At 37.9% G+C, this 13,993-nt stretch overlaps 1 protein-coding gene across 9 annotated transcripts in view; it reads right to left on the minus strand.

Annotated features, from left to right (window-relative positions):
* Positions 1-13,993, minus strand: part of METTL8 (methyltransferase 8, tRNA N3-cytidine) — a 112,285-nt gene that overhangs the window by 16,326 nt on the left and 81,966 nt on the right. For all 9 annotated transcript variants that reach the window (XR_008500942.2, XM_063648315.1, XM_054477015.2 and 6 more), the window contains one exon: positions 417-787. Coding sequence is in view for 8 of the 9 variants with exons in the window: in XM_063648315.1 (XP_063504385.1) it covers positions 417-787 (371 nt within the window). In the remaining variant the exon portion in view is untranslated. The remainder of the gene's footprint in view (positions 1-416; positions 788-13,993) is intronic.

The following is a 13,993-nucleotide window of genomic DNA, read 5'->3' on the forward strand; positions in this document are numbered from 1 at the left end:
TGCCTTTAAAATCAGAAAGACAGGGTTTAGTTTCAAAAATAGAAAGCCAAGGTCTACACCAGATTATAGCAAATTATATATCTCACTTATTTCTATTTCATCTAAAAAGGGGTAATAACAAAGAGAGTAAAAATTAAGGCCAAAACTTCATTGGTACTTAAAACTGCCCTCAGATTAAAATGAAAACAGACAATTTTTTTTTTTAAACCAACAAAACCAGATTTAAACCACAAACTTAAAACTTGACTGATTAAAGACATGAGTCCCTTAAATATTATTTATGCACAAAAGTATACTGAATGCTTAGATTTGATAGTTTTCCACCGAAAAAAAATCTAGATTATTAATAAAATAATACAGAATGTACATTTTCAAATTATTTGTCACCTCCCATTTTTGTCCCTTGAGCACAATACCTCTAGTATCCTGAAAGTGGCATTGCTACCAGGAAACAATCCAGTCTTCATAGGTCCTTTTTTGTGTTTTTCAGAGTCTAGGATGGAAAAATCAGATTCTGTTTTGCTTTGACCTTCTGAAGAGCCAGAACTTTTCTCATAATGATTTTTTTCTTCAGGCACAGTAGGACAGTGCATTCTTGAGAAACAATTTGTAGCACTAGTTTTTACATGATCCCATGATGATTCTCTCGCCTTCTCTTCAGGTTTTTGATCAACTGGAAGAATTTCAGGAAATTCCCTTAACAGCCAATTACGATCCTTGAAAAACTTATTCTTATGAATCTTGTAAAATGTGTCCCAGTATTTACTAGCTTCTCTTTCATACTTAACTAAAATAAAGAGGAAAAAGAAAGATTTATTTTACTATGAATTATATTTACTATTAGCTACTGTCTTGATAATTATTGTTAAACATATACATTATCATTTATAACAATTATATTTACAAGTGAATAACTTTAATATTATAATATTTTAATCTATCTGATAAAAGGTTGAAACTACAGAGCTTTAATTCTCTCAAAATGTGTCAAAATGTGGGATATTTAGTCCTACCCCTGTAAATCTGCTTCTATCTTAATAGTTTAGCCAATTTTTGTGAGAAACATAATCATTGCAAACAACTTTCTAATTTTGTTATCTTAACAATCACATTGTTACCAATAACCTGTGTGGTTTTTTATTATCTTAAAGAAAGGTCTGGGTGTGGTGGCTCATGCCTGTAATCCCAGCACTTTGGGAGGCTGAAGCGGGTGGATCACGAGGTCAGGAGTTCGAGACCAGCCTGGCCAACATAGTGAAACCCCGTCTCTACTAAAAATACAAAAAGTTAGCTGGAGGTGGTGGCGGGTGCCTGTAATTCCAGCTGCTCAGGAGGCTGAGGCAGGAGAATTGCTTGAACCTGGGAGATGGAAGTTGCAGTGAGGTGAGATTGCACCATTGCGCTCCAGCCTGGGTGACAAGAGTGAAACTCTGTCTCAAAAAAAAAAGAAAGAATGAGGGCTGGGCACGGTGGCTCACACCTGTAATCCCAACACTTTGGGAGGATGAGGCAGATGGACACTTGAGGTAAGGAGTTCAAGACCAGCCTGGCCAACATGTTGAAACCCCATCTCTACTAAAAATACAAAAATTAGCTGGGTGTGGTGGCAGACACCTGTAATTGTAGCTACTCAGGAGGCTGAGGCAGGAGAAATGCTTGAACCCAGGAGGAGGAATTTGCAGTGAGCAAAGAACATGCCATCGCATTCCAGCCAGGGCAACAGAGTGACAGTCTGTCTCAAAAAATAAAAATAAAATAAAAATAAAAAAAATGAGCCTGGGCCAGTGAGACAGAGTGAGACCCTGTCTCAAAAATTAATAAGTGAATAAATAAAGGATACCTCATTTTTAATGTATTTAGAAATACAATTTCAGCATAACAAATGTGCAAATTGGTGATCAGACAGGAAATTTCAAAATTATAAACAACATAATTTAAGAGCTGAAAGGGTCCATTGGAACAATTTACTCCAACCCCCCTTTTTGCATTTGAAGAAAGGACCTAAACCCACTTGTTCCAAGTCCTAGAGCCCCATCACAGTGAATCCATGGCCATGTCTCCTGACTTTTGGAATCTGGAGGCCATCCCATAACTCCATTCTTCCTCCAACCTCCAAGGCATCTCTTCCTACTGACATCTCCCAAGATGAAGCCTTAAAGAAAATTTCTGATGCTCTTAAAACAAATATGCATTTTATGATGTCATCCTGCGGTCAGGGTTAGGTCAACAGTCTCAGAGCTTCAGTTAATTCTTAGCTTTCTGCCTCTTCCTATTTGCTCCTTAAATTAATAAAGTAAGGGCCAGGCAGATGGCTCACGCCTGTAATCTCAGCACTTTGGGAGGCCGAGGCGGGCGGATCACAAGGTCAGGAGTTCAAGACCAGTCTGACCAACATGGTGAAACCCCATCTCTACTAAAAATACAAAAATTAGCCGGGCGTGGTGGCAGGCTCCTGTAATCCCAGCTACTCAGGAGGCTGAGACAGGAGAATCGCTTGAACCTGGGAGATGAAGGTTGCAGTGAGCCGAGATCATGCCATTGCACTCCAGCCTGGGCCACAGAGCAAGACTCCGTCTCAAAAAAAAAAAAAAAAAATTAATAAAGTAACCCACTCTCTCCCTCATTTATTCAACAAACATTCCTTTTATTTTTTTGTATTTTTAGTAGAGACAGGGTTTCACCATGTGGGCCAAGCTGGTCTCGAACTCCTGACCTCAAGTGATCGGCCTGCCGCCACCTCCCAAAGTGCTGGGATTACAGGCGTGAGCTACTGTGCCTGGCACGTTCCTTTTTTTTTTCCTTTTTTTTCTTTTTTCGTATTCTTGGGCAGTGCTACAGGCAATAACAATTTCTTGAGTGCTATTATGTAATAGGCCTAATCCACCATTAGGAATTACTTTAACCTACTGTAGACGCATGCCATTTTAAAAGTGTTTTCAAAGAATGCAAAAGCTTTCTTTCTAGGAGTACAGGATAATTTCCAAGATTTGGTGTTAGGTGAAAAAGCAAGGTATATAACAGTGTCTATATTCTGTAACCACTCATTAAAATAAGAAGAAAATACACGTGTATGGTTACATAGAAATATTCATGTACACACACACACACACACACACACGTAGAAGATACAAAATACAAAATACTTCTGGAAGGATAATCACATAATCAGTAATACTGGTTGCCTCTAGGGAGAGGAAAGGAGTGGCTGGGGACCACAGTTGGAAGGAGAATTTTCATTTGAATTTTGATCCATGTGAATTTACTATACATTCCAAAAATAAATTAATCTAAAAATAAAAATAAGAGATGCATTTCCTTCACAATTTTAAAGAAGCCCCTACTCTCAGAACAAGCAGTTGCCTGTAATCAGGTTCATCTTTGTTACAGAACCCTGTCCTAAGGCCCTTATAGTTTTAATTTTCTTCTTTCCAATTTTATCTTTATGGCCTTGTACCATGGATCTCCACCCATCTGGCCACAAGACTTCCTTCCCATCAAGGCTGAATTGTATCTGGCAGCAGGAATGCTATAAAGACTGAAACTCCCATCTGTATTTAAGGTCTGAGAAATGAAAGTGGATCTTTGTAACAAAAGAATTATGTGATGTTAAGTCCAAAACATGCTCACCTCTGCACTAATGGAAAGAAACCTATTTATGGTTTATCTAAAAGTATATATTTGTCTTTTAAATATTTCTATCTCTATTTTCCTTCTTTTTCAATAACTTTGGTATATCTCCACTTTTAAAAATTGGAGTGTGCCTGATATACTGTGTAAGAAAACAAAATGACACTCTGAAAATCAGACTCAGGAGAAATTATAAGAGTCAAACTTCTCCAGGGTCTTCTCAAGCCTTCTCGTCTTCCTTTTCCTTAAAAAAAAAACTCTTTGTAACTCATTCCATGCAGGTAAAAGATTTTCTGACTAACAAAAAGCAGCCACCTAAGAAGACCTATATTTAGTGAAATCTCTAGTATTTGAGCTTACAATATCAAGCTACTTGTGAAGTGCGTTTGAGCCCAATTACCAGTAACTAGGATGTACTGTAATACTACTGTATCTTGATTAATTTGTGGGAATATTCCTCTAGGAATTAAGTGGGGTGGGGGAAGTACAGGGGAGTAACCTAATAAAAGATGTGCATAGTGGCCAGGCGAGGTGGCTCATGCCTGTAATCCCAAAATTGGAAGGCCCAGGCAGGAGGACTGCTTGAGGCTAGGAATTCAAGATGAGCCTGGACAACAAAGCAAGACCCTGTCTCTACTTACAAAAAAAAGTGTATATAGCAGTTCTATTTATATTAGGAAAAAGCGGGGGAAACTCAAATGCCCAACAACATGGGAATGAGCAAGCAAACCATGCAGTTCAAACAGGGTAACCTTATGTAGCAATTTAAAAATAAAAGATAATAGGCGGCGCATGATGGCTCATGCCTATAATACCGGCACTTTGGGAGGCCAGGGAGGGTAGATCACCTGAGGTCAGGAGCTCGAGACTGGCCTGACCAACATGGAGAAACCCCATCTCTACTAAAACTACAAAATTAGCCGGGCGTGGTGGTACACGCCTGTAATCCCAGCTACTCAGGAGGCTGAGGCAGGAGAATTGCTTGAACCCGGGAGGCGGAGGTTGCGGTGAGCTGAGATCACGCCATTGCACTCCAGCCTGGGCAACAGGAGTGAAACTCTGTCTCAATAAATAAATAAATAAATAAATAAATAAATAAATAAATAAAATAAAATAATAAAAGAAAATAATATTAAGAGAAAATACACAGAATAGTATATACATTGATGGCAGCTCTAAAATTTATTTTATAGTCATTCATAACAATAAGTTGAAAAATTGAAGCAATGATAACAATTTAATCATTATTAGGTAGCTCTTTCTTTTGCAAAGCTGTATCTACTTCTTACACAGAGATAAAGAATCTTAGCTGAATTCTTCATTCAAATTGCCTACAGAATTTCCTCATTTGATGAAGGGTTTGAATTAGAGTAGTATCTCTAAAGTCTGTTTAAGCTCTAAAGATTCTGTGTACTTTCCTATTAAGCGCCATGAATTTATGGAGAACATTAAACATTATCAGTTCTACAGACTACAAAATCTTGGATCAGATTGCTGTTTTAAACATGAGTCTGTACTACTGTTTTAATTTTTACAATTTAAAGAGAAAATGAATCTGTAGTGACGTGACTGCAATCTGGTTCAGAAACCAAATATGTCAAGCATCTAAATTCAACTCTAGCCTATGTAATCTATAAAAAGAACTTGATTACTATTAGAAGACAATAGTCAGGGTTTGCTAATATACATATTTTCACGCCTTTTCCAACTATTTCCCACTCAGGAATTAGGAGAAAAGAGATCAGATAATTACATAAATTATACCAATAATAGTAGCATTAAAAATGATAAGAATAACACATATTACGTGTTTATTATGGGCTACGCACTATGTCAAATGCTTTACTTGGATTTTTCCCCCATTTAATCCTAGCAGTATCTCTCAGATAGATTTTATTATTCCAATTTGCAGAGAAAGAAATTCAATGTCAGAGGGAATAAAGAATTTCCCCAAGGTCACCCAGCCAGAAAGAGCAGAGTCAAGACCTAGCCTAAGTCTGCTAAACTCTAAAGCCCATGCTCTCACCCATTACACTACACTGCCTCCCGAACACAAAGTCAATATGAACCCCCTGAAAATCATCTCTGCTTTTCTGATTCATACTTTCTTCCCAATTATGAAGTATCAAGTTGAAATTAAAACCTCAGTGTGGCTTACAATCAGTGTAACTACATTGTAAAAATAATGCTGATTGGAGTTACCCTTCATTAAGACAGATCAGAAATACATAATTAATTAAACTGCATACTTTAAATTATAAGAAATATAAACCATGCAGTTATATGATGAAATGATGAGCAATAGGAACATTAAATGCTCTATGAGAATATATGGGTTTGTGGGACAGAAACAAAACAGAAGCAGCACCAGTGTCTGGAATTTGGCTTTCAGCAGCTTCTCCAATCAACGCTGGCAACTCCATAGTTCCCAGTAATGTGTGAGAGCTTCTGAGACCCCACAGCTTGGTCAGTCATCATAATTATGATTATGAGACAACAAACACCTTCTGTGTATGATTTAATTTCCTGAACTGCAAGAGTATCTGCGTTAACAGGGGAATTGGAGGAATTACTGCTCTGACCATGAGTAAAAAATTCAGTATCAAGCTGCTGGTAAGGCAGGTCAGGAATGATAAAATAATATAGTGTGGAGAAATCTGCCCTGTCTTCATCTTGTTTAACTGACTTTCTAAACAGGTGTATTAATGACAAATTTTTCTTGGAGGAAAATTTTTTTTCTTTCCTAGGTTGGTGATTCAGAGTTAATTGCTTTATGCCAGTGGCAGTAAGAGGGATGTAGCGATCTGTTTAACTACAGCCCAATGAAGCAACTTCTCAATTATTCACTTATTAAATTCAATATTGCTCAGGGAAAGAAAGAATATGCACACTAACCATCCTTAAATATTCAGAATTCATTCTGAATCACACTGAACATCACAACTAAGAAATTGAATTAAACCATTTATGTATGACATATATAATATGATTAATATGAATTATGAAAATTTATTCTAAGTGTCCATGTAACAAAAAGCAATTTAAAGTTATTTTTGCACATCAATTACGCAAATACCTGAGCTCTCAAAGTTGGAAATTTCCACACATCAGTGAGAAAATTCATTGTCTAATAAAAGAAAACTCTTAAACTTATGAAATTAAAAGTATGTTTCTAAGAGCACTGCATAACATTTTAAATAAGCAAAGCCAACTTATAAACAAATAACCTAAATTTATAAGCATAAAACTTTTAGCTACTCTCTCTATATATTTTTTTCACATCCTCTCAATGGTAAAGTATTCACAAAGTAAAGTATAGTGAGACTCATTCTTTTGCTTGACATAGATAACTTTCCGTAAGTAGATAGTTAATTACAGGATATTTTAAAGTAAAAATAGCAGCTGCTTTTGTTATTCAGTTTAAAAGACTCATTACATTTGCTAAATAACTGAGATATGACACACTGGAGATGTTTTTTAGGAAATTATAAAATATAATTATGTTAACTCAAAAATTGCCAAATGTATCTTTCATTTCTCTGAATTAACTTGCTTTTAAAAATAAATTTGAGCTATAGTAAAATTGAAAATAAATTACAAAAAGGAAATGTGGAATTAAAAATCATTAATCTGGGCAATCTTATTGAAAGAAATGAGGGCCTGGATCTATACTTTTTTTTTTTTTTTTTTTTGAGACAGGGGCTTACTCTGTGCCCAGCCTGGAGTGCAGTGGTGCAATCACAGCTCAGTGCAGCCTCGACCTCCTGGGCTCAAGTGATCCTCCCATCTCAGCCTCCCAAGTAGCAAGGACTACAAGCACGCACAACCACGCCTGGTTAACTTTTAAATTTTTTGTAGAGATGGGGTCTCACTGTTGCTCAGGCTGGTCTCAAATTCCTGGGCTCAAGAGATCCTCCCACCTTGGCCTCCCAAAGTGTTGGGATTACAGGTGTGAGCCACCACATCCGGTCCCAGATGCCATATACATTTTAATCACAAAAATGAAATGTCAACCATCCTGCAGCAAGACTATTATTTGTGATGCATAATTTCTTACTTTCAGATTGTGAGAGTGTTTCCTGACTTCAGTTCTCACCAACAGCTGAGACAATATGTGAGAAATGGGAAATGGGAGTGACAGGAGAGCCTGAGACACACAGAGACGAAAAGAAATGTGCCAGAGAGTTGGCCCGCATGGGAGAACAACCAGTACTTCCTCCCAGTTGCATTAAAATAAAGTGAGATAAGATCAGTAAACAGTGCTCCTGCTGTATAATAATCTGCATATAGAATATTCTGTGATGAGAGAACACTGGCTCTTTCAAAGATTTAGGACTCTCCTAGATAAGAAAAGATGGTGGTTCACAGAGGCACTTGCCGAAGAGCCAGGTCACTGCTTCCTCTGGGTTCTCACAGTGTTTGAAAGTAGAGCTTTTAAACAATCTATTTGCCTTGACCCATATTCATCAGGGACATTAAATATCAAACCTGAAGCCTCACCCAGGGTGCTGCAGACTGGCATGTCTGTGATCCCTACAGAAATTGCGCTGGATGGCTCTCACTGTAACGTCCTGCCACTCAACATGGTTCCTCAGAACAAAAGTATTCTTCCTTTGCCACCCTCCAGGCAGCCTCAGTTACTGCTCTGTGTGCTCCTGCTTACGTGTGATAAGATGGTCACCTCCATAATGTGTTCCTTCTCCCTGCAGTGGTCCCCTGACAGGTATGAAGCCCACCACACTGAAGTGTTACAGAGGGGGTGCAGAAGGGACCTAGCAGAAGCCTTTATCTCTTTGAGTCATTTTGAAATGGAATTTTTTTGTTCTGTGTCTCCGCAGCAGTCAGAAAACTTGCACAGAAAGAGACTGGACATACTAATAAGCAAATCAAATGCTTCAAAGTGGTATCATCAACCCTCTCCTGACTGCCTTTCCTGCTTCTACAGAGAGAGGCCAGTCACCACCTTTCTATTTCAGTCACACTACGTATGGTTCTATGGGAACTGTCATTTTCCTTTACTGCGGTTTCCAAGGCCCTAAAATAACCTTCTCATTAGCTTCACCAAGTTCATTGTTAACATAAATAGGACAAAATAGGCAGCCACATACAGACAACTTTAAGGGAACATTAACAGCACTGATCATCTATTTATGTTCTAAACGGAAATATTCAAAATAGGGCAAAAAAATCCTTGGTTTTTCATATTATCAGGAAATACATTGTGGATAATTTTTAACTTCCTGGAAATGAATTAAGATGGCTGACAACTTTTAATTCAGTTTAGGCTTGACTCTGTCTGTCACATCCAGGTGGCCACCAGCAGAAGCCTGAGTAATGTGGAAAATATGTCTGTGCAGCTGCTGGCGAAGAAGCACAGTTATACTTCCTCAGAAACAGTGTGACAGAGTTCCTGCAAAGGAATGCAATATTGGCTGATTTGTAAGCAGTACTGCCACTGGTATGCACCCTCGAATCCAACCCTAATACTCCCTGGCCATATTCCCCTCAAGGACTTCGTGGTTGAAGCTCATAAAAATAGAATGATGTCATTGTGGATCAGGTGCTCTTCGTTTCTGTCCACTCTCCAGGATACAATAAGGAGCTTAGGAGGAGGATGGAGAACTGGCTCTACGGAATAGCAAATGATACCAGAAGATAAGATAGGTAGGCACTGCCCTCTTCACTAGGTAAGGGCAGCTAATGAGGGCAGTCTCATTAGCTTAGGCTCCCCAACTACCGTTGCTTCAAACTTTGGCCTCAATTTGTAGACTAAAGTCACCAGAACAATAGTTAACTACCAGTGGGATTAGTGATCTTCCTTATACTTGGTTTACACAGAGGAATGCTAACATCTTTCCCTGGGGAGTTCCAGGACAGCTGATCAATCTAGAAACAAAATTCAATCTCAGGGGTTGGAAACCTTTTTCTGTAATGGGCCAGATAGTATTTTAGTCTCTGTGGGCCAGCTGCAACAGTCTTTGTTGCAACTACTCAACACTGTGACTATAGCTCAAAAGTAACCATAGACAGTATGTGAACAAATGAGTGTGTCTGTGTTCCAATAAACTTTATTTACAAAAACAGGCAGTAGGCTGGATTTGGACCATAGACTAGTTTGCTGACCCTTGCTTCATCTAACGGTTACACTGATGTTGCCACAAGAGTGACCAAAAAGTGATGACCAGAACCAAGTTGTTCTGGCAAAACTAATCTATTGTATTAGAAGCCAGAATAGTGGCTCTTATGGGCCACTATTTGTGGGATTAATGGGGTCAGGGGTCAGGGGGAGTACTGTAATTGGGAAGAAGCACATGGAAGCTTCTAGGTTAATAGTAATATTCTGTTTCTTGATATGGGTGATGTTTACATAGGTGTGTTAACTTTGTGAAAATTCATTGAACTATGTGAGAATTCATTTATGAGTTATATAAATTTCTGTGTATATTTTATAAACTATTTTTAAAAAGAAAAAAAAAAGAACCAACATGTTCTAAGGGAGAAATCATTTTAAGAAAAATAAGGCAGAAAGTCCTATAGCGAGAATATAAGAGTTGGGCAAAGTGTCTGTGGGTTCCCAGCTGTGCAATGAGGACGACACAGGTCAAGATCTTTTGTTTGTAGTGTGCTTTTTAAAAAAAATTGTGATTAAAAACCACGTAATGTAAAATTTAACATCTTAACTATTTTAAAATGTATAGTTCAGTACTGTTAAGTATATTCATATTGTTGTGAAACAGACCTCCAGGATGTTTTTATCTGCTAAACTATTAACTACATACCAATTAAATGACAACTCCCCCTTTTATGGAAAAAGTGTTTATTTATGAAATAACATGAGGTTAAAAAAGTAGATCCCCAAATTATATATGTATTATAATTACAACTGCTTAAAATTATATACACATTGGGTAAAAGTTCTAAATGGTGAACTAAAAACAATTATGTTAGAACAGTAGGATTAAGAGGGAATTGTCTTAAATTTTCTTAATATTTCCCCCATTTCCCAAGCCCTTGGCAACCACCATTTTTTGTTCTATGAATTTGACTACTTTAGATGTCTCAAATAAGCGGAATCATACAGTATTTGTCTTTTTGTGATGGCTTCTTCCACTTAGCATCATGTCCTCAAGGTTCATGAGCATCATGAACCTCGAGGTTCATCCATGTTGTAGTATGTGACAGGATTTCTTTCCTTTTTAAGCCAGAATATGATTCTATTTTATGTATATACCACATTTGTTTTAACCATTCATCTGATGATGGGCATTTTAGCGTACTTCCACCTTTTGCCTATTGTGAATAGTGCTGCTATGAACATAGGTATGCAAATATCTCTTTGAGACTTTGCTTTCAAATCTTTTGCATATAACCCAGAGGTGGGATTGCTGGGTCATATGGCAGTTCTATTTTTAATTTTTTTAGGAACTTCCATACTGTTTTCCACAGTAGCCACAGCATTTTACAATCTTACCAACAATACACAAGGGCTCCAATTTCTCCAAAGCCTTGTCAATGCTTGTCATTGTCAGGTTTATAAAACATTTATTTATTTTTATTGATATATAATAGATATAAATATTTTCAGAGTACATGTGATAATTTAATACCTTCTAATCAGTGTAATTGGGATATCCATCAACCTAAATATTTGTCTTTTCTTCTACTATTATTACACTTCAAGTTCCAGGGTACATGTGCACAACATGCAAGTTTGTTACATATGTAAACATGTGCCATGTTGGTGTGCTGCACCCATTAACTCGTCATTTACATTAGGTATATCTCCTAACGCTATCCCACCCCACTCCCGCCACCCCACAATAGGCCCTGGTGTGTAATGTTCCCCATCCTGTGTCCAAGTGTTCTCATTGTTCTATTCCCACCTATGAGTGAGAAAATGTGGTGTTTGGTTTTCTGTCCTTGCGATAGTTTGCTCAGAATGATGGTTTCCAGCTTCATCCATGTCCCTACAAAGGACATGAACTCATCCTTTTTTATAGCTGCATAGTATTCCATGGTGTATATGTGCCACATTTTCTTCATCCAGTCTATCCTTGATGGACATTTGGGTTGGTTCCAAGTCTTTGCTATTGTGAATAGTGCCACAATAAACATACGTGTGCATGTGTCTTTATAGCAGCATGATTTATAATCCTTTGGGTATATACCCAGTAATGGGATGACTGGGTCAAATGATATTTCTAATTCTAGATCCTTGAGGAATCGCCACACTGTCTTCCACAATGGTTGAACTAGTTTACAGTCCCACCAACAGTGTAAAAGTGTTCCTATTTCTCCACATCCTCTCCAGCACCTGTTGTTTCCTGACTTTTTAATGATCGCCATTCTAACTGGTGTGAGATGGTATCTCATTGTGGTTTTGATTTGCATTTCCCTGATGGCCAGTGATGATGAGCATTTTTTCATGGGTCTGTTGGCTGCATAAATGTCTTCTTTTGAGAAGTGTCTGTTCATATCCTTCGCCCACTTTTTGAAGGGGTTGTTGTTTTCTTGTAAATTTGTTTAAGTTCTTTGTAGATTCTGGATATTAGCCGTTTGTCAGATGGGTAGATTGCAAAAATTTTCTCCCATTCTGTAGGTTGCCTGTTCACTCTGATGGTAGTTTCTTTTGCTGTGCAGAAGCTCTTTAGTTTAATTAGATCCCATTTGTCAATTTTGGCTTTTGTTGCCATTGCTTTTGGTGTTTTAGACATGAAGTCCTTGCCCATGCCTATGTCCTGAATGGTATTGCCTACGTTTTCTTCTAGGGTTTTTATGGTTTTAGGACTAACATTTAAGTCTTTAATCCATCTTGAATTAATTTTTGTATAAGGTGTAAGGAAGGGATCCAGTTTCAGCTTTTTAATATGGCTAGCCAGTTTTCCCAGCACCATTTATTGAATAGGGAATCCTTTCCCCATTTCTTGTTTTTGTCAGATTTGTCAAAGATCAGATGGTTGTAGATGTGTGGTATTATTTCTGAGGGCTCTGTTCTGTTCCATTGGTCTATATCTCTGTTTTGGTACCAGTACCATGCTGTTTTGGTTACTATAGCCTTGTAGTATAGTTTGAAGTCAGGCAGCGTGATGCCTCCAGCTTTGTTCTTTTGGCTTAGGATTGTCTTGGCAATGCGGGCCCTTTTGTGGTTCCATATGAACTTTAAAGTAGTTTTTTCCAATTCTGTGAAGAAAGTCTTCGGTAGCTTGATGGGGATGGAATTGAATCTATAAATTACCTTGGGCAGTATGGCCATTTTCATGCTATTGATTCTTCCTATCCATGAGCATGGAATGTTCTTCCATTTGTTTTTGTCCTCTTTTATTTCGTTGAGCAGTGGTTTGTAGTTCTCCTTGAAGAGGTCCTTCCCATCCCTTGTAAGTTGGATTCCTAGATATTTTATTCTCTTTGAAGCAATTGTGAATGGGAGTTCACTCATGATTTGGCTCTCTGTTTGTCTGTTATTGGTGTATAGGAATGCTTGTGATTTTTGCACATTGATTTTGTATCCTGAGACTTTGCTGAAGTTGCTTATCAGCTTAAGGAGATTTTGGGCTGAGACAATGGGATTTTCTAAATATACAATCATGTCATCTGCAAACAGGGAAAATTTGACTTCCTCTTTTCCTAATTGAATACCCTTTATTTCTTTCTCTTGCCTGATTGCCCTGGCCAGAACTTCCAATACTATGTTGAATAGGAGTGGTGAGAGAGGGCATTCCTGTGTTGTGCCAGCTTTCAAAGGGAATGCTTCCAGTTTTTGTCCATTCAGTATGATATTGACTGTGAGTTTGTCATAAATAGCTCTTATTATTTTGAGATACGTCCCATCAATACCTAATTTATTGAGAGTTTTTTTTAGCATGAAGGGCTGTTGAATTTTGTCAAAGGCCTTTTCTGCATCTATTGAGATAATCACGTGGTTTTTATCTTCGGTTCTGTTAATATGTTGGATTACATTTATGGATTTGTGTATGTTGAACCAGCCTTGCATCCTGGGGATGAAGCCCATTTGGTCATGGTGGATAAGCTTTTTGATGTGCTGCTGGATTTGGTTTGCCAGTATTTTATTTAGGATTTTCACATCAATGTTCATCAGGGATCAGGGATATTGGTCTAAAATTCTCTTTTTTTGTTGTGTCTCTGCCAGGCTTTGGTATCAGGATGATGCTGGCCTCATAAAATGGGTTAGGGAGGATTCCCTCTTTTTCTATTGATTGGAATAGTTTCAGAAGGAATGGTACCAGCTCCTCCTTGTACCTCTTGTAGAATTCGGCTGTGAATCCGTCTGGTCCTGGACTTTTTTTGGTTGGTAGGCTCTTAATTATTGCCTGAATTTCAGAACCTGTTATTGGTCTATTCAGGGATT

This window comes from Pongo pygmaeus, chromosome 11, assembly GCF_028885625.2.
Source record: "Pongo pygmaeus isolate AG05252 chromosome 11, NHGRI_mPonPyg2-v2.0_pri, whole genome shotgun sequence".
In the NCBI taxonomy this organism is placed as follows: domain Eukaryota; kingdom Metazoa; phylum Chordata; class Mammalia; order Primates; family Hominidae; genus Pongo; species Pongo pygmaeus.